The 18,795-nt window shown below is 41.4% G+C and overlaps 1 protein-coding gene across 1 annotated transcript; it reads right to left on the bottom strand.

Annotated features, from left to right (window-relative positions):
- Positions 1-8,200: 8,200 nt before the first annotated feature.
- On the bottom strand, positions 8,201-15,134 carry IL12A (interleukin 12A). The gene is made up of 6 exons (XM_074192720.1): positions 15,104-15,134; positions 13,651-13,796; positions 10,437-10,550; positions 10,296-10,337; positions 10,063-10,206; positions 8,201-8,356 (listed from the first exon to the last, which is right to left on the bottom strand). Exons 1-6 carry the CDS (start codon positions 15,132-15,134, stop codon positions 8,201-8,203), a joined length of 633 nt encoding a protein of 210 aa, XP_074048821.1.
- Between the last annotated feature and the right edge of the window lie 3,661 nt (positions 15,135-18,795).

The raw sequence follows: 18,795 nt of genomic DNA, 5'->3' as shown, positions 1-18,795 counted from the left end.
GGCTCTTGGACCCCCTTGATGAGGAAACTACTTCAATTGATTCTCTATCTTTTCTTAAAGAATTGCTGGGGGATAATGAGGTTGAATGACTTAACCAAGAGCACATAGGCAACAAGTGTCAGGGCCATTTTTTTGTTTTATATAATATTTTGATACAATTTTTTCTATAATTACGTGTTAAAATTGTTTTGAGTTTCAAATGCTATCTCTTTCTCCATTCCTGAGACAGATAGCAATAAGAGATAAGTTATGCATGTATTCACAGTGTTTGAACTCACATCTCACTCTTTTTTTTTAGGTTTTTTTTTTTTTGCAAGGCAATGGGGTTAAGGGGCTTGCCCAAGGCCACACTGATAGGTAATTATTAAGTGTCTGAGACCAGATTTGAACTCAGGGACTCCTGACTCCAGGGCCGGTGCTCTATCCACTGTGCCACCTAAGCTGCCCCTCCCTTACATCTCAGTCTTGAGACTCAGTCTGCTAGATCATGTTGCTTCTTATATTTTCTCATTAACATTTAAAAACATGATCATTAAAAACCCCAAAACACCAAGGACCAACTTTATTGTAAATTTCTTGGCCTCTGAGGTCAGAAGTAGGAATAATGGCCAAAGAGCATGGCAGGATATTGACTTAATAGAAGGAACTTTTTCTTAATAATTAGAACTGTTCAGAAGTGGAATGTGCTATCTTTGGAAGCAGTGGAATCCCCTTTGCTGGAAGTCTGCAGATGAAGTAAACCATATGTAGAAGGTAAAAGTGATTAGGTTGGACTGATTCTCAGGTTGGCATGACCTGGTCCCCAAAATCTATGCTTCTTCCAAGTCTGCCATTCTGTGATTATATTTTCTCTACTGTAAAATGGGACTGATACTTAGTAATCCCACTTCCCCATTATCTGTGAGAATCAAATAAGAAGATATAGGGAATGAGTTTTTTGTAGTCCCTAAAATTATAGATAAAAATCAGAAATGAATGACTGTTTAAAATTTATTCATTTTTCTTCCCTTTCTGGTCCTGATTTTTTTTTTTTTGTAAAATGAATGGGGGTTGGGGCTGCTAGGTGGCGCAGTGGATAGAGCACCGACCCTGGAGTCAAGAGGACCTGAGTTCAAATGTGGCCTCAGACACTTAATAATTACCTAGCTGTGTGGCCTTGGGCAAGTCACTTAACCCCTTTTGCCTTGCAAAAAAAACCACCTAAAAATGAATGGGGGTGATAAATTAGTAAAGATTTAGGTGGTAAATTAGTATAGATTTAGGCTTTCTTAATCTGGGGTCCATGAATGTTTTTAAAAATGTATTTTGATAACTATAAATATAACTAGTTTCTTATGTGGTAATATATGCATTTAAAAATGTTAGTTTGAGAATGCCAAAGGCTTTGCCAGATTGGCCACCAAATAGGCCAGAATCCCTTGTGTTAGGTAACCTCCCAGGTCATTTCTACTTCTCATATCCTGGGATTTATTTGATAAAATGCATGATTTTTCTCCAGCTCAGGTTATTAATGTAAGCAGGCCTCCAAAAGTTCTAACCTAGCCAAAATGCAGGTCCAACCTAGAAATTCTCCTAGCACAGAGCATGTGTTACTAATTATAAACAGGCTGATGGATAGCTAGTCCTCCCAAGTATGTCTTGCTGATTGGTCTCTCTCCCCGTGGCAGTAGGGAGTGTGCTCAGTAAATTTGCTTGTTGTCTTCAATGGGAAACAAAAATGCCTCCTCCTTACTTTTTCATGAGGTTGTAAGTTTTCAGTCCATTTTCTCATTAGGAGACCACAGGGTATGCTGATTTAAAAGAATAATCATAATAAAATAAAATGAAGTGTCCCCAAGGGAGAGCTCAGTTTTCAACAGTTGGTATAGTTTATGTTCACCATAGATGGAAATCTCTCTTTGGGGCTAAATTCCCTTTTAAATATGTCAAACCATTTGCTAACAGGGCTCGTCCTGGTGAGATATTGAGGGATTTACTAATGTAATCATAGGCATTCCATTCAAAGGAGGGCTCCCATTCCCATCCCTTAAGCAGTAGCTCCAGATATGAAGTGGTCCCACTTCTGGTAGGACTAAATACTTATCCTGTTGGATTTCTGGGATGACTTAAGATGTCAGAGCTGTGAAAAGATCTTGAGTCTAGTCCTCTGATTTTATAGCTATATAATCTGTAGGAACAGGGATGGGAAGGGACTTGTCCAAAGTCATCCAATTTACACGTCTGTCATTACCAATTACTATAATCTTATAGTCCTTAAAGCAGGGTGGATTTCAACTAAATAAAATCAGCTTAAATTAGACCAAAATCTTCCTAGAGTGGATGTGACTCAGTAGTTGAAGTTTGACTAGGGGAGAGGGAAATGTCTGTTGGTCATACTTTATCACTGAGTTGGACATCCTATGACAGACCTCTTGTCAGACAGGTTCATTATGAAGTTGGACAAAGGGCAATGGCATTTTCAGTGATATCAGTGTCTGAAGATCTACTAAGCTGAGGCATGAAAGGATTGACATCTCTATTGGTTGGAGAACACACCAATGGAATCCTAGGTCTTTGAAGACTTGAAGAAATTTAAGTCATTATGTAAGTGACTTCTTCCAGGGTTGGCAAAGTGGAAAGAGAATTATTTTTACAGTCAGAAGACCTAGGTTCAGATGCTCTTCTAATGCTGTGTTAGCTTGATGAAAGTGATTTTGTTACCTGTATTTCCCTGAAGCAATCCCTATAAATTGGCTAAGTCTAATTCTGGAAAGATTATGGGTTTTGGAGATAAGGGACTTGGATTCAAATGTGACTCAGGCCTTTACTAACCATGCAATCTTGGGTAAGTCATTTTACCATTAAGGGCCTTAGTTTTCTCATCTGTAAAATAAGGGGATTGGACGAGGCTTCCGCTACGGTCTCTTCCAACTCTACATCTGTGATTTTATGATCCAACATAACAAGTTCCTTCTGTCCTGTTGCTTCAAAATAACTAGTTATTTTGCTTATACAACTTCACTTACAAAAGCATTTTAACTTTTAAGTTTCCTTCAGTTCTAAAATTTATTCAAATTATCGGGAAAGGAATCATCTCTAATTACGGGAGATAGGGGTAGTGGTGTCATCTTATATTTGAAGGAAAACAGTTACCCAAATAATATTTATATTCTTTTATTTAACCAAAAGAATAAGATCATGCATTCTGGATCTTTTCTTCAACCAAAAAAACCCCTTAAATAATTACTTTGAAATCAAACATATGCTTTTGAAATTTTAACCATTTTAATTCCAAGTGGGAAATCTTTTTCTTCAGAACATTAAGGAATCACTTTCTTTAAAATATTTAACTATGTGGGAAGTTTTTCCTTCAAACATTGGTTCACTTTGCCCAAGTGAGCATTGGAAATATATTATGTAATTAACTTAGACGTCTTTCTCCTTGTGTATTCTCAGGATGTGAAAAAATAGGACCTGAATTCAACTCTCAGTGGTACTATTTTTTTGTTTTATTTAAAAAATTTTTTGGGTACCATTTAATAGCTGGGTAATTTCATACAAATTACTTTCTCTTTTTGTACTTCAGTTTCCTCATCAATCAGTGTTCCACACCCTAAACCCCAACTTATGTAATGATGGAAGAGCTAGACCAGTAGTGTTGATGGACTTGTGACTGGGACATGGCTCTGGAAGGACGTTACTCATTCAGAAGAAATACAATATGGCCGGGAGGGAGAAGAGATAAAATTTACTTATGACGAAATCTAGGAGTAAAGCATGAAGGCAGAAACAAAACAGAGTAACTGTCATTGGCAATTTTTGCAAACCATTTGCACATAGAGAAAGAATGAGGAGTGTGGGAGACAAACACCAAACTGGGAAATAGAGTGTTAAGGGACTTCAGTTATCCAGACCACTGTGGTCAGTCTTCCCATTGCAGAGCAGCTAATAAAGGCTCGGGTGTTTCCATGCTAATTTCTTCCTTTGAAAGATGGAGACGCCAACAAGAGGAATGGTCTTGACCTACTCCCAGCCAACATGGTGGAACTGGCTGATGGCGTGGAAAGGAGGGAATTTTGAGAAGGGAGCCTTTAAGAGTGTGATAGAGAATAAAAAAAAGCATTATTTGTACAAAAAAAGAATAAAAAAAGAAAAGAGTGTGATAGAGAATGATAGGAAATCCACTCATGCCCCTTTGATTTTGAGAAAACAGATTTCAGAGGGTTCAGGGGAAAGCTAGGTAGGATCTTAAGTACTAAAATTCTAGAGTGGAAACCAGTTCAGGAGAGATGGAAGCTCTCAACAATGAAATTCTGAAAATACAAAGAAAAATTCCTTGGTGAGGAGGGAATGTTGGTCATTGTTTAAACACATTGATGTGGAGAAATAGAACATACCAACAAACGTCTTTTGTTTTCTCTTTAAAGACATACACACAAAGTGGAAGCAACGTTTGGCAAGTAAGGCTGAAGAAAGGATCATTTTACTATCCTGTAAGAGTTGCGTTTAGGAGAGTTACAGCTAAGAGTAGTGAGAAAAATCAAGAACCCCTCAAAAGGATGGTTTTATGCAAAATCTAATTGGGGAAATTTTTTTTAAATCAAAAAGATAGCAATATTTCTTGGGATAGACAGGATGATAATTAATACCAGAGACAGAATAGTTGTGAATTTGTATTTTGCTTCTTTACTCTGACAAGAAAAGTGACCTTTGAGCTGGGAAGGACAGAACAAAAATGGTTGATAGGGAGTTGCTACTCAAAATAGAGAGGATACCAAAAGAACATCTAGCTGTTCTTGATGAGTTCAGATCATCTGGCATAGAAGCACTCCAACTTTGGGGTTTGGAAGAAGTGGTAAATATGATGCTGCTGGCCATCTCTGAGAGATCTGGAGAAGTCAATCACATAACAAGTAGTTCATGGGGAAAATACTGCATGACTGACGGTTTGGGAAATATTTTGCATTACTGGACATTATAATCTGTATAAAATTGCTTACCATCTCAAGAGAAGAAGGGAGGGAGAGAATTTAGAATTCAAAATTTAAAGAATCAAATGTTTAAAAATTTGTATTTAAGAAAAAATTAAAATTTAAGAATAGATGACAGTGGAGCATAAAAATATGTCAATGAACTTACCATTGACTTTTTTTTTAGGTTTTTGCAAGGCAAATGGGATTAAGTGGCTTGCCCTAGGCCACACAGCTAGGTAATTATTAAGTGTCTGAGATGGGATTTGAACCCAGGTACTCCTGACTCCAGGGCTGGTGCTTTATCCACTGCGCCACCTAGCCACCCCCTTAACCTTGACTTTCTGATAAAATCCCAGAATATTCTATTAAAGGGATAAGTTGTTAGGAACTAGGAAAAGGAAGTAGTGATCTCAAAGAGCATTAAGGATGAACAGAACATGTGAGGATTTTCTGAAGACAAGGCAAACATGAATATGTATATAGGCAGTAAGTAGGGAAGCAGCCAGTAGATATGGCAAGAATGAAGATAAGAGTGGTAATGATAAGGGGACCATCTGCCAGAGAAAGACTGGAATTGGCTCACTTCTCTGGGTAGAGAGGTTGGTTTTGGCAAGGAGAAGGACCAATTCTACATGTGAGTGAGATAGGGATGGAGGGGGAGACAGAGGCAGAAGGTATGTAGGTGATTTGTGAGGAGGAGCAAGGAGGGGAAGAGAAACTAGATGAATAGTCGCAACTTTTTTTTCAGTGAAATTGTGAGAAGTTATTCATCTGAGAGGATGGGGATCATGAGAGTTTTGAGGAGGGATGAAAACGTAGTAGAAGAGTGAGTTAATTATTTTTATATATATCCCTTTTCAGTTGTATTCACTCTTTGTGATCCAATATTGGAAAATGATTTACCATTTCCTTCTCCTTTTATCATTTCCTTTCTTTACATACCAGGAAATTGAAGTAATCAAGGCTGAGTGACTCACCCAGGGTTACACAGCTAGTAAGTGTCTGAGGATGCATTTGAACTCAGGTCTTCTTAACTCTATCCACTTTTGGAACTCTATCCACTCTTCTATCTAGTTAATTAACTAATGTGAGTTAATTAGGGAGGTATAAATGGACTGTCTTGCAGCAATCAGGGCCCAGTTGAGATTATGGAACAAATTTATATTGAACCTAGATGGGATAGTTTCTTTGGTTTTCTCCAGTTTCATTCAGCAGCACCTATAGGAATGAAAATAGGGGACTGTGGGAGTCACCCGAGGCTGAGGCTTAACAAGGCAAGATCTTTGATAGAACAAGGGGCAAGGGACTAGAGAGAAGAGGACAGCGTAGCATTTTAACTGACTCATCAAGGGATCAAGGAAGGGAGCAGAGGGTAGCTAATGCAATGGGGGTAACTTGGGAAAGAACAGAGTGGGATCATGGCATTAGAGGCCACAGTAAGAATGAAGAAAAAGGTTTGAGGTTTCATGGGCCAGGAAGAGATGGAATGATATCAGATCAGATTCTTATTGTAACTTCAGAGTTCATGAACTTGGAAGTGGAGCACTTATGGGTAATGGCAGGGCAAAGGGAAGATCACTGACCATACAAAAAGAACCTTTGGTTTGGAAGTGGCCTTTGCCAACATCTAGTCCAACCCACATCTAAATTAAGAAGCCATTCTATTTCTTTTTTTAGGTTTTTGCAAGGCAAATGGGGTTAAGTGGCTTGCCCAAGGCCACACAGCTAGGTCATTATTAAGTGTCTGAGACTGGATTTGAACCCAGGTACTCCTGACTCCAGGGCCAGTGCTTTATCCACTGCACCACCTAGCTGCCCCAAGAAGCCATTCTAAACTTGAGCTATTCAGCTTGAACAGCTCTTTGGATGGGAAACCATCAGTGCTTAGGAACCTACATCTCCATGAGTCCTATCTGGAGGATGCACTCTGGATAGCCCTGGTTATTTAGGTTTTTCTAACTTAAATTTGCTCTTTTATCACTTGCATATAGAGGTTCTAGTCTAGTTTGGCAGATGGACAATGAGTCTAGCACTGAATGGGAAGGTGAAGGCAAACTGAATAGCACCCGGAAAAGGACGAGCATCCAGTTAACCCAAACTTCTCTCAAGAACAAAGCAAAGTATGACTTTTCATGCTGATATTCTTTTGGTATCCTAATACCTTTCTAGTGAGAGAGACGGCATGGACTCATGGAAAGAGAGCCAGAATCCCACTTCTGACACCAACTGTGGTGGTTGTAAATCACTGCATCTCTACTACAAACAGGCAACTCTTGAAAGCTAGATGAGTTGCAGAGTAGGCACTGACTAGCATTGGTGGAGGGAGTTTCCTCCCAGGGAATTCCTTATACCAATGAAATCACAAGTTTGGTTCCCCCCAAAAGAATTAAAAAGTATTCTAACTGAGAGGTGACATAGAGAATGGAATGAGGAAGGTCTGTGTTCAAGGCATTATAGGTGGCCCCAGTTAACCTTCAAAGCCTATGGATATAGGTGAATTCCTGACCTGCAGAGATGGAGGGAATGTTCACAAAGGGAGATTGTCTCCTCATCTTTAAAATCACAAGCCCAAATCCCACAAAAAGAAAATATCCTTCCATGATATTCTATGACTTCAAAACATGAGACATGTAGTCTTAGTATTATCAAAACTTTATAAGAACAAAATTCATAAGAAAGTATCTCAGATTTATTTGATAATAAATACATGAATAAATATAAATAAATATAAATTATTTTCAACATACTTCCACAGAAATTAAAAAGGCATAAATAAATATTTCTGAATAAATATTTCTGAATACATTCAAGTGTTCCACATTTCAGACAACATTTAGATACAGAAATAGCTTATAAATACTTGCTTTTTTCTATAAAAGTAAGAGAAAGAGGATGATATTTAGTCAGAACATTCATAGTCATTGGTAATTTTGGTCAAAAAAGCCAAGATGATTCCATCCATTATAAACTTAGTGAAGTACACTGATTAAATGAATGGTTTATATTGAGAAGGACCTTGTCCTTTATGGACTGTGCTATGGAGAATGTAAACAAAGGCAATATAAATAGAATAGCTTAAGATGAAATAGGTTCTAACCAATCCTATCTCTTCCCTAGTTCCCCAGATCCATTTCCAATAAAAATTGCTTTTGGTCAATAGATCACGAAATTTCCATGATGATGATGATCTTCAGAATCTATGCTTTGCTCTTATCCTAAAGACCTGAAGCCACTCAGTGATGAACGCTTTAGGAAGCAGCCAAGTAGCTCATCATTCTATTGATGGTCACAGCCCGGACTTTAAAAGCATGAAGGAGGATACAAAGCTTGACTTTGGTCTTGTAAAAGTCAGGTTCTTTGGATAAAGAGGTCAGAGGCATGTTTGCACTGTTGAAATTCAGGGCCTAGGAGAGTAAGGAGAGAATGCCATAGAATGTTCTAAAATGAAAACAGTCATCAGGAGAAATGGGAAAAGCTGCTGCTCAATTGAGGTCCTCTAACTTCTCAGAGATGGAGAGCTGGAGGCAATCTATGAGGCCATTGAGTCCAACTCTCTTCATTTCATATATATGTATATATATATATATATATATATATATATTCAAGAAAAAGGAATTGACTGGCTCAAGGCATATCTATAATAAGACAAGGCAGAACCAAGCATTCAAGCTAACTCCCTTGACTTCTAAGTCATTGCCCTTTCCCCCACACCATGCTACCTCCTCATTGATTTACCAAATCCCAAGCTTGGTCCCCTAACAGACTTCCAACCAGAGGGTCAGACAGAAGAGAAGATATTACCCAGGGACAAGGAGCATCAGAGAACTTTGAAAACTCTCTAGAAACACATTTGCAAACCATCACTTGGAAGTTAGATGATACAAAGGAACAATCCAATGACGATGGCATCTGCTGCAATTCTCAATTATTTTTATATCATATTATATATTATATTATATATTATTATATTTTATGTATACTATATTATATATATTCTCAATACATTTATATATATATATATACATTCCCATTGTGCTGACTTTATAACCGAAATCTAATTCTGTAACTGATCAAAACTGTCTATTTTAATAACCTTCTATGACTGAGGTTTCTCCAATCAGCTCTTCCCCAGGGTTAACTCTTTCTCCCACTTGCAATGGCTTCATAGATGCACTTTGTGTTTTCCTGAGTCAAGTGAAAAGCACGTATGAGGTGTCCACCCTATGCCATGATGCAGATAAAGGCAACCTTCTTTAAGCTCTCACTCCAAGGGGAAGAAAGCCTATGCCCATAACTAGGCTACTTTCATTTCCTTGGAAGGTAATTTGAGAGGTGATGACCCTAGCGAATGGGAGAGTTGGCATACAAGTTGTATTCCCTCCTAGTCGACTGCAAGCGCTTTGAAGTCTTTGTCTCCTCAGAGAGAAGACAATGAATGTCGGGTCTGTGTTTGAGTGACTTGCCCATGGCCAGAAGACTTGCCTGTGGTTGCACAGGTTGTTTCAGAGATCAGATTCTAACCCAGGTCCTCTGACTCCACAGACTTTCCTTAGTACCACACTGATATCTTATCTGTTTACAAGTTGTACTTCCTCCAGTGAAGATAGGTGGGGCAGTGGATAGTCCTGGTTCTGGAGTCAGGAAGACTCCTCTTCCTGGATTCAAATCTGACCTTCAACACTTACTAGTCACTTAACTCTCTTTGCCTCAATTTCCTCATCTGCAAAATGAGCTGGAGAAGGAAATGGCAAACCACTGCTTGGATGTTTGTTAAGGAAACTGACAGAACTGAACAAGATCATTGGGTGGATTGAATTTTATGAAGATAGAACATTTGAAGTATTTTCTTCCTATCTGCTATTATTCTGGAAATAGCTAGGTATCATTCAATAAATGCTTGTGGATACTGATAAATCAAGGATCCCTGTTCTCTGGTCAGCTGTAAGTTTCTGGAGAGCAAGGAACTCTACTTTTCTTTGTAAACCCAGAGTTTAACACAATGCTTGGAAAATAGTAGTTTAATTTAATTTCTATTCATGCTTAATAAATGCTTTTTTGAATGACTGACATGTAATATAAGTAGATAAAAAAGCAATGCGATTTTTTTTACCTGCATCATCTCATCAATAGCAGTCAACATGTTTTGGTTCAGAGAAATCTGCCTTGTAGGGTCCTTTGCAAGAGTTTCCTTGATCATATTAAACTCAGCCTTATAGGTCTGCAGATCCTCATAGATGCTATTAAGGCACAATTTCTGTAGAACAGAACATAAGGTTTAAGGAAATAGAAATTCACCAAGAACTTTAAAAAAAGGTCACAACAGAGGAGAGTTTCCTGTTTTACCTTAATGAAAAGTGTCTCTGGGGAAACCAGGCAACTTTCATTCTAGAATCAGAGAAGGCAGATGGTAGAGAGATCAAACTTTGCTCCACTGGGTAAGAAATGAAACTCTTTTGAAGAAGAAAACAGAAGACAAATTTCTACCTTGGTTAATTCTGAAGGTAAGCAGGCCCTCACTGTGCTGGTTCTGGCTTCAGTGATGTCTTCATGATCCACTTCTTCCGAGGAACAAGAGTAGAGTTCAAGTTTTTGTCTTGCCTATAGAAATAAAGGTAGCAGGTAGACCAACCTCTCAAAGGACCCATCCGGAGAATTTCATGGGCCTGTCAGGGAACTAGGTCATGGGGGGGCCAGCTCGGGTAGATCTGGCTGCCCTGACTTCCATCCTCAAAATCGTGTTCAGCCACAAGAAGATAGGAAATAGCCCATTTCAATCATATCTACTTCCCTTTGCTCCTACCATTTTGGATACTGTTCTTTCAGTGTCATATTTTCCATTATATAGACACAGAAATCATTTTAACAAACCACACTTTGGAACCCACCCTTCTGGGATCCTTGCCTGTGGCAAATAACTTTCCCCACTCCAGGCAATTTTTTTTTTGCAAGTGTAATTTTCAGAGAAGGAAACGTGAAGGTTGTTTTAACTTTTTTTGTTGTTGTGGTGACCTATGATCTCATGTGTGTAGGGAACTTCAGCTATGGAAATTCCCTCCAATGAAGCATATTGGCAATTCATTTGTAACTTTATGGGATTGGAGTACAATCATACATTTAGAGTCGGGAAGAACCTTAAAGATCACATTGTTGGGGCAGCTAGGTGGTGCAGTGGGTAGAGCACAGGCCTCAGACCTTAATAATTACCTATCTGTGTGACCTTGGGCAATTCATTTAACTCCATTACTTTGCCATAAACAAACAAACAAACAAAATCACACTGTCTAGGGGTTTTACACCCAAGAGGCAGATAGCAACTTCTTCCTTTTCAAAGATACACTGTTTGTTGCTCCTTGCTACACAGGTAGCCGTGAGCCACTCTGGCATTTTGTTCCGGTGATTTTGATAAGGTGAAGACTATGACCAACCTGAGACTAAACACTAGGGCCTTTTCAACTCAATTACTGTTATGTGGTGTGAACCAACAACTCTTTCACATAGAACATATTTTCCTCACAACTGGAAACAAAATGGCTTGTCCTGAATTTGAGAAAACCAAAGCATATATAATATATTCCATCAGAATATTTTCTCTTCTTAAATGACGTTTCTCAGCTTGGTTAGCATCACTAGTAGGCACAGTGGATAAAGCATTGGATTATGTCACTTGCTAAAGGGGACAAAGTAATTTTTTGTTTTTTTTTTTAATTAAAATACACTTATTTTCTATTCTTTCCTGCCCTCCCTGGGGAAGAAAGGAAAACTAAAAACTTTATAAATAATAGGCACAGTTAAGCAACATACACTCCCACATGGACCATATCCAGAAACGTCCCATTCTGTTCAAATAAACCTCAGATACTTCCTAACTGTATGATCCTGGGAAGGTCTCTTAGGCTCTGCTTCTTTAGTTTCCCCATCAATAAAATAGGAATAATGATAGCATCTACCTCTCAGAATTGTTGTGAGGATGAAATGAGATAATAATCATAAAGTGCTTGGCGCATCAGTGCTGAAGAAATATCTGTTATTATTTTCAGTCCAGATTAGATTCAGTGACAGCTTCTCTTGGTGATGCACAAGAAAATATTAAAGGAGAAAGCCTAGGTTTAAAGGGGCATGGGAGTGAAATGGAAATGTATTTATGTAATAAGCGACAAGGAAAGTTTTAATAAAATATTTGTGACACATATGGACTTGTCAACTCTTCTGCATCTTGGGTAAACAGTATCTCCCCAAAAGATATTTGTTTTTGTACTTTAGAATGAGAAATCCAGCTGTTGTCAATAGCAGAATATAAGGTTAGAAGTTTGTGAGTGGCTAGGTGGGGGAAGAGGTAGGGTTTGGAATTTAATTTTATGGAAATTCCCTCTGGAGCTGGAGGCTGCAAATTGAAAGTTGGAGAGTCTCTAAGACCCTCTTGAGAGAGTTGCCCCAGGCTGTAAGATTTGGGCCTTGGGCTTCCTTTCTTTTAGGTTTACCCTCATTTCACTATGCCCTGATCCTTCTCAGATATATCTGAACTTGAGGAAAACAAAACTGACTTCATTTTCGAGATCTCCTAGTTTAAGGCTGTAATCTAAGCCAGCAGGGGAAGGACCATGTAAAAGTTAACTGGGCAAAATAGAATTTCTGCTCTGAATTACCTATCCATGCTGTCACTGACCACAAGACATTGCTAACACCCTGTCACTCTTTCTAATACTAATAGAAATTCAGGATCACCCTCCTCTTGGCCAGTTTATTTATTTATTGGTTTTTGCAAGGCAAAATGACTTGTCCAAGATCACACAGCTAGGTACTTATTAAGGATCTGAGGTCGGATTTGAACTCAGGTTCTCCTGACTCCCGGGTCAGTGCTCTATCCACTGCACCACCGAGCTGCATCCCTATTGGCCAATTTAATCAAGCAATTAATCCATTATTGCTATTCACTAATCCCTCCTTTAATGATGATCACTTGATTATTTTTTTTAAACTATGGAGTCTGAACACAGACCAAAGTATGCGATTTTTAATTTTTTCAATTTTTATGTGTTTTTCCCTCTCATATTCCCCCCCTTATTATGATTTTTCTTTCATAACATGACTAATGTGGAAATAGGTTTAACGTAGGTGTATATGGATGACATATCAGATTTCTCTCTGGCAGGGAGAAGAGCAAGGGAGAAAAATGTGGAACTCAAAATCTTACAAAAATGAATGTTGCAAAAAAAACTATTTTTACACATAATTGGAAAAAATAAAGAATTTTTTAAGTGTGTGTGTGTGTGTGTGTGTGTGTGTGTGTGTGTGTATGAAATGCCAGCTAACAGCTACATGCAACTTAAAAGAAATACAACTTTGCAAGACTTAAGAACTCTGATCAGAGGCAAGACCAACCATGATTCTCTAAAATCATTCTCTAGGACCAAAGAGGAAGCAAGCTGTCCACATTCTCACAGAGAGATGACAGACTCATGGAACAAAACAAGACGTTTCTGGCCATGGTCAATGTGGGAGTGTATTTTGCTTAACTATGTCTATTACTTATAAAGTTTTCGTTTTCCTTTTTTCCCAGTGAGGGCAGGAAAGAATAGAAAAATAAATATTTTAATTGAAAAAAAAACCTAAAAATTACTTTGTCCCCTTTAGCAATTGACAATTCAAAAGAATGAACAAGTCTTTAAAATGTTACAGAGGAAAAGAATCTTTGTTTTACCTTTTGAAGAGTGTCTCTTACAGCCTCCAACAGATTCTTGGAACCTTGGAGACACTGGTGCATATTTGGTTCAGGCTGGGTCACAGGAAGGCTCTTGGTCCAGTTGACTTGGGTGAGGCCAAGAAGTATGGCAATGGAGACGATATCTGGAAGAAAGGAGGTTCCCCTTAAGCTGTTCTTTGCTCTTCTCTAGGAGCCACGAGGGATTTGGACCTGCAGCGTATCTTCTTTCCTTCTCCAAGATCCAAGTTTCTCTCATGCCTTCCTTACTGCTCCCCCTCTCCCGGAAGATCCCTGTCCTGACTCCTGTCATCTCCTTTGCCATGGCCTCCAGTTCTCCCAACCCACCCAGCATGCCACCCCTTCTATTTCTCGCCTCCTTTCTATTCTCTCTCCTAGCCCGATCCTGGTCTTCCAAGCCCTAACTTAGTCTTTAAATTTGTTTTCTCCAAAAAAAGAAAGATTCTTTGCCGCAAGCAGAGGGTACCATCCCTGTGGGTATTATACCATAGGGCAAGTCAGGAGTTGGAGTGAGGTCACTTCATTCTTGTTCTGTCTTTCTTCTTCCTTGGGCTCTCCACCCAAAGGATTGTGATTTGCAAGGTCCCTATCTAGTCACACATGGGCAGCTAAGTGGCCCAGTGGGTAGAACGCTGGCCTTGGAATCAGGAGGACGGGAGTTCGAATCTGCCCTCAAACACTCGACTAGCTGTGTGACCTTAGGCAAGTCACTTAACCCTGACTGCCTGGCATCCAGGGCCATCTCCAGTCGTCCGGACCCAGATGGCTGTGGAGGACAAAGTGAGGCTGGGGACTTAGCACAGCCTCCCTGCACTCAAAACTCAAAGCCCATGCTTGCCATGGCACCCCCTCCCTGAAGTCGTGGTCTTCTTCGAAAATGAAGGCCAAACCTTGTCATCTAGTCACCGGGGGCCCCTCAGTCCTGGCCTGGGAAAAGCTCCTCATGGGCATCCACTTTCCACCCAACCCGATTCTGAAAAGGAGCAGAGCGGCGTCATCGCCCAGACCGGTGCAAGCAGGGAGGAGAACGGAAATTTGAACTCAGAGCTTCAGAGCCCGGCTCTAGCGGTCTTCCCCTGATCCTAAGGTCACAGAGGACCTCACTGAGTCCAGCGCCCCCTTTTTGCCCTTGGATAAACTGAGGCCCAGAGACATTGAGAGACCCGGCCGAGTTAAGGACCGGGCCCCGGCTGCCTCTCTCCTGGGCAGCATTTCCCACTGTCCTGTTCGTCCACTCCCTTTCCATGAACAGATGAGAAAACCGGGCAACGAGACCCCCAGGTCGCGTGAGGGTGAAATTGTGCCACTCCGACTCGGGGCGCCCCTCTTCTCCCAGAGCGCACCCCCAGCCCCCCTCGCCGGCCCTCCCTGCCCCCTTTGCCTAGCCCTGGGCGGGGGCTGCAGGGGAGGCGGAGGGGCGCCGGCTACTCACGTCCGAGGCTGGTGTCCGGTCTCGGGGCCATGCCGGGAGGCGGCGGTGCAGGTGGGAGTCTGGTGGAAGGTGGCCGGGGGGCGGCCTCTTATAGCGAGCGACAGGCGGGACTTTCCGGGGGCCCCTGGGGCCGCGGACTCTTCTTCCCCCCTCCCCCTCGCCCCGCTTCTTTCTCTCCCAAGCCGGCCTTTCTCTACATCAGCCTCTCGGTCTCACGCGGAGCCCGCCGGAGCCCGGCTCTCTTTCGGATTAGCTTCCCGGGCCGCCCATCTCACTCATCCCGAGACCGAGCCCCGGCCGGGCCGGCCCGCTCCCCGCCCCGCCCCGCCCCGGCCGGCCCCCCGGGATCCACCGCCGCCCCCGGGCAAAACCGAAAGCACGCCCCCGGGGAAACTGAGGCCGGACTGGAGCCCGGCTTGCGAGGCTGCCCGTGGGGCTTCGCCTCGTGGAGCCAGAAGTCCTGCGGCCAAGGCTCTCCCTATCTCTGTGGGACTTTGGGGCGACCATCAGCCCCCCAGTTCCGGGGGTTTGGTCCCCTCTGAGATCCTTTCCTGCTTTAAATCCAAGATCCCATGCGAATCTCGAATGGGGGGGGGGTGTGTGGCAATGACCTTTCTTTCTCTTTTTTTAAAATTTTAAATGAAATTCTTTTATTCCGAATTTAATAAACCAAACAAGCATTTTCCTGACTTAGAATAGGAAAAAGAGGATTGTACAGGAAGCTGCAAAACTAGCAGGTACAACTTGATGCTCCTTCTAAAGAGAAGACGGCGTCCAAATCTCTCCCTATCTCTGTGGGACTCTGGGGGAGACCAGCACATGAGCCTTTCTCAGCCTCAGGTTTGAGGGATTTGGTCCCCTCTGAGATCCTTTCCTGCTTTAAATCCAAGATCCCATGTGAATCTCGAACTGAATTTCATCAACTCCTTCAGTATGTGTGTGTATGTGGGGGAGAACGTCAGTGAATTTTCTTTTTTGATTTTAAATTAAATTCTTTTACTTTGAATTTAAGAAATACACATTTTCATAACAGAATAGAAAAAAAGATGATTGCGTACGAAATGGTCAAACTGTTCCTTTTACACCTATTATCATATTATCAGGTAACCTTCTCATTTTTCCTTGTTAGTTCTTATCCCCCCCCCCCCCCATCTTGGAGGCGGCCACCATATGAACTACAGCCCTCACCATTGTGCCCATTGCTTTAATTATTTCAACCTTGGGAATATGGGGACCCGTATGAACTTGTTTTTTCAATCAAACATCATTGATCAAATATCAAATATCAAATATGCATTTCAGTGTAACTGGTTACCTTTGAAACCCTGAGAGGCAGACCCAAAATGCCAAGAGGAGTCCATGACAATGTTAAGAGGAGATTTTAGGGGCAGCTAGGTGGCAGTGAATAGAGCACCGGCCTTGGAGTCAGGAGTCCCTGGGTTCAAATCCGGCCTCAGACACTTAATAATGACCTAGCTGTGTGGCCTTGGGCAAGCCACTTCACCCCATTTGCCTTGCAAAAACCTAAAAACAAAACAAAGAGTAGATTTTAGACATTGGACTAACACATTTTTTTTTTAACCAGTGTATCAGTTCTAAATCACTGATCTTCTGGCTTAACTATGAACAAGGGGGAGGGAGGCAGTCAAATCCCTATGTTGTCATTGAAGGGTTAGGGACTGAATTTGTGATTTCCAGTTGTAACGTGCTTGTACTGTAAAACAGGTCCCAAAGAGCTCCTCAGCTTTGGACTGGGCATTTCAATGGGCATTAATACCTACTGAAAAAAATCAATGACATAAATCTGAGAAGGGGAGGCGTGCTTTGAAAATAATTTGTCTGATACAGCATCAACAATAGGGAGTCCGTAGACTAAGCTCAATATGATTCATTGGTGTGAATTTGTTTTTCAATCTTCACTCTTCATGACTTCCTTTGGGGTTTTCTTAGCAAAGATCCTGCATTCCTTTCTCTGACTCATTTGACAGGTGAGGAAACTGAGGCAAACAGGTTAAGTGATTTACCTGGGATTACTCAGCTAGGAAGTCCCTGGGGCCAGATTTGAACTCTGGAAGGGTGTGTCAAAATAAATTGATATGTGATGTGTCAAAATAAAGCCATCTGGGGCTGCATGAATAGCAGCCAGAGTTAGGGAAGGCCTGGGACTGTGATATCTTTGGGATTTCATCCATTGGGATGATAATGGTGTTTCTCCTTCATTCTGAAGAACATATCAGGGAGCTGATGCCATGATAAGCATGCAAATTGGATTTGAGTGGGGGGGGGTGGGGGGGCTGTGTAAAGTCACCAGCCTCTCTTCATCCTCTAGAGTCATCTGGTGTGGTAGCCATAGATGGATCAGGGAGACTGGAGATGGCTCTGGATGGAAGACAATCAGGGTTGAATGACTTGCCCAAGGTCATACAGCTAGTACGTGTCAAGTGTCTGAAGATGTCCTAGATGAGGAAATTCCCAACACCACTGAAGGTCTTGGAGAGTGGTTGGAGAGGCTAGGCCTTCAGAAATAAGGAAGTGATGGTTCCTGAGCACTCTGACCTGGTCACAGTAAACCTATAGTATCTCGCTTTCTTCTGGTTGCTGAAGCATAAAGAGAATATCAAGGTATTTGCAGACGGTCAGCATAGTTGGTTAAGGGGCTGTGTCCTAGGAAAAGCAACTAAAAGTTGGGCATGGCGGCCCACTTGTGTATCTCTCTGACAGGAGCACAAGGGCTTTGATTTGTTAACTCCGAGTCCAGAAGGCAGATCCAGTCTTAGTATGTGGAAATTAGGAAAAGGCCAATCAAGATTTGTTACTGGGAATAACTTCCCACTAAGCTGAGTTGTTTTGGGAGGTGGAGGGCTTACACTGACTGGGCAGAGAGAACCTCTCATGGAGGACTCATGATGATAGACCCTGACTGGGGTAATTATGCCAGTTTGTGAGCTGTAGAGTCTGAGGGACAGCAAGGTGACTGTTCCAGGAGCTCCAGTCCCAGTGCTCATAGAGGGAACGTGTGGCAAAGGGAGGACTGGAAGAGCATCTCCACTATACTAGGCAACCTACCCTCTTCTCTGAGTGTTTACAGTCTAATGGAGGGTAGGACAAGTCCATATAAAAATCTACAGGATAAATATAAAAATTAACAAATATACATTTGTGGGTACAGTGAGAGAAAGGGGGGGCAGAGAGGAAAAGGAAGAGAAAGAGAGTGAGAAAAAGGAAGGAGAGAGGAAGCAGAGAGAGAAGAGGTAGAAAGAGAGAAAATCACAGAGGCAGAGAGAGAGAGACACACACAGAGAGAATGAGACAAAAAAGAGAGAGATTGAGAGAGATTGAGAGAAAGAGATAGAGAGAGAGAGAGAGAGAGAGAGAGAGAGAGATTAGGGTTTGGGGGTCAGGTTATAGAAAACAAAAGACGGCTAAGATGGGGTGTTGGTTTAGAGTGAAAGGTCTCTGGTGGAATCATTTAGGCTCTTTGGACAAATACCGAGAATGGTATAGTGACAACAAGACACCTCCTTCTTCTCAACTGTTAAAGAAAAGGTGGGATGAGTTCTAAGACACCTGGAACAGTTTCTATGATCTTGGGTTTTTGTGTTATTGTAGTGCAACAGTGACTGGATTGGAGATCTCATTGGTATAGGAAACTCCCACATGAGGAAAATCCCTCTACCAATGCAGATTGACAT

Source organism: Macrotis lagotis, chromosome 6 (genome assembly GCF_037893015.1).
Source record: "Macrotis lagotis isolate mMagLag1 chromosome 6, bilby.v1.9.chrom.fasta, whole genome shotgun sequence".
NCBI lineage: Eukaryota > Metazoa > Chordata > Mammalia > Peramelemorphia > Peramelidae > Macrotis > Macrotis lagotis.
This window is presented reverse-complemented; position numbering and strand designations above follow the sequence as displayed.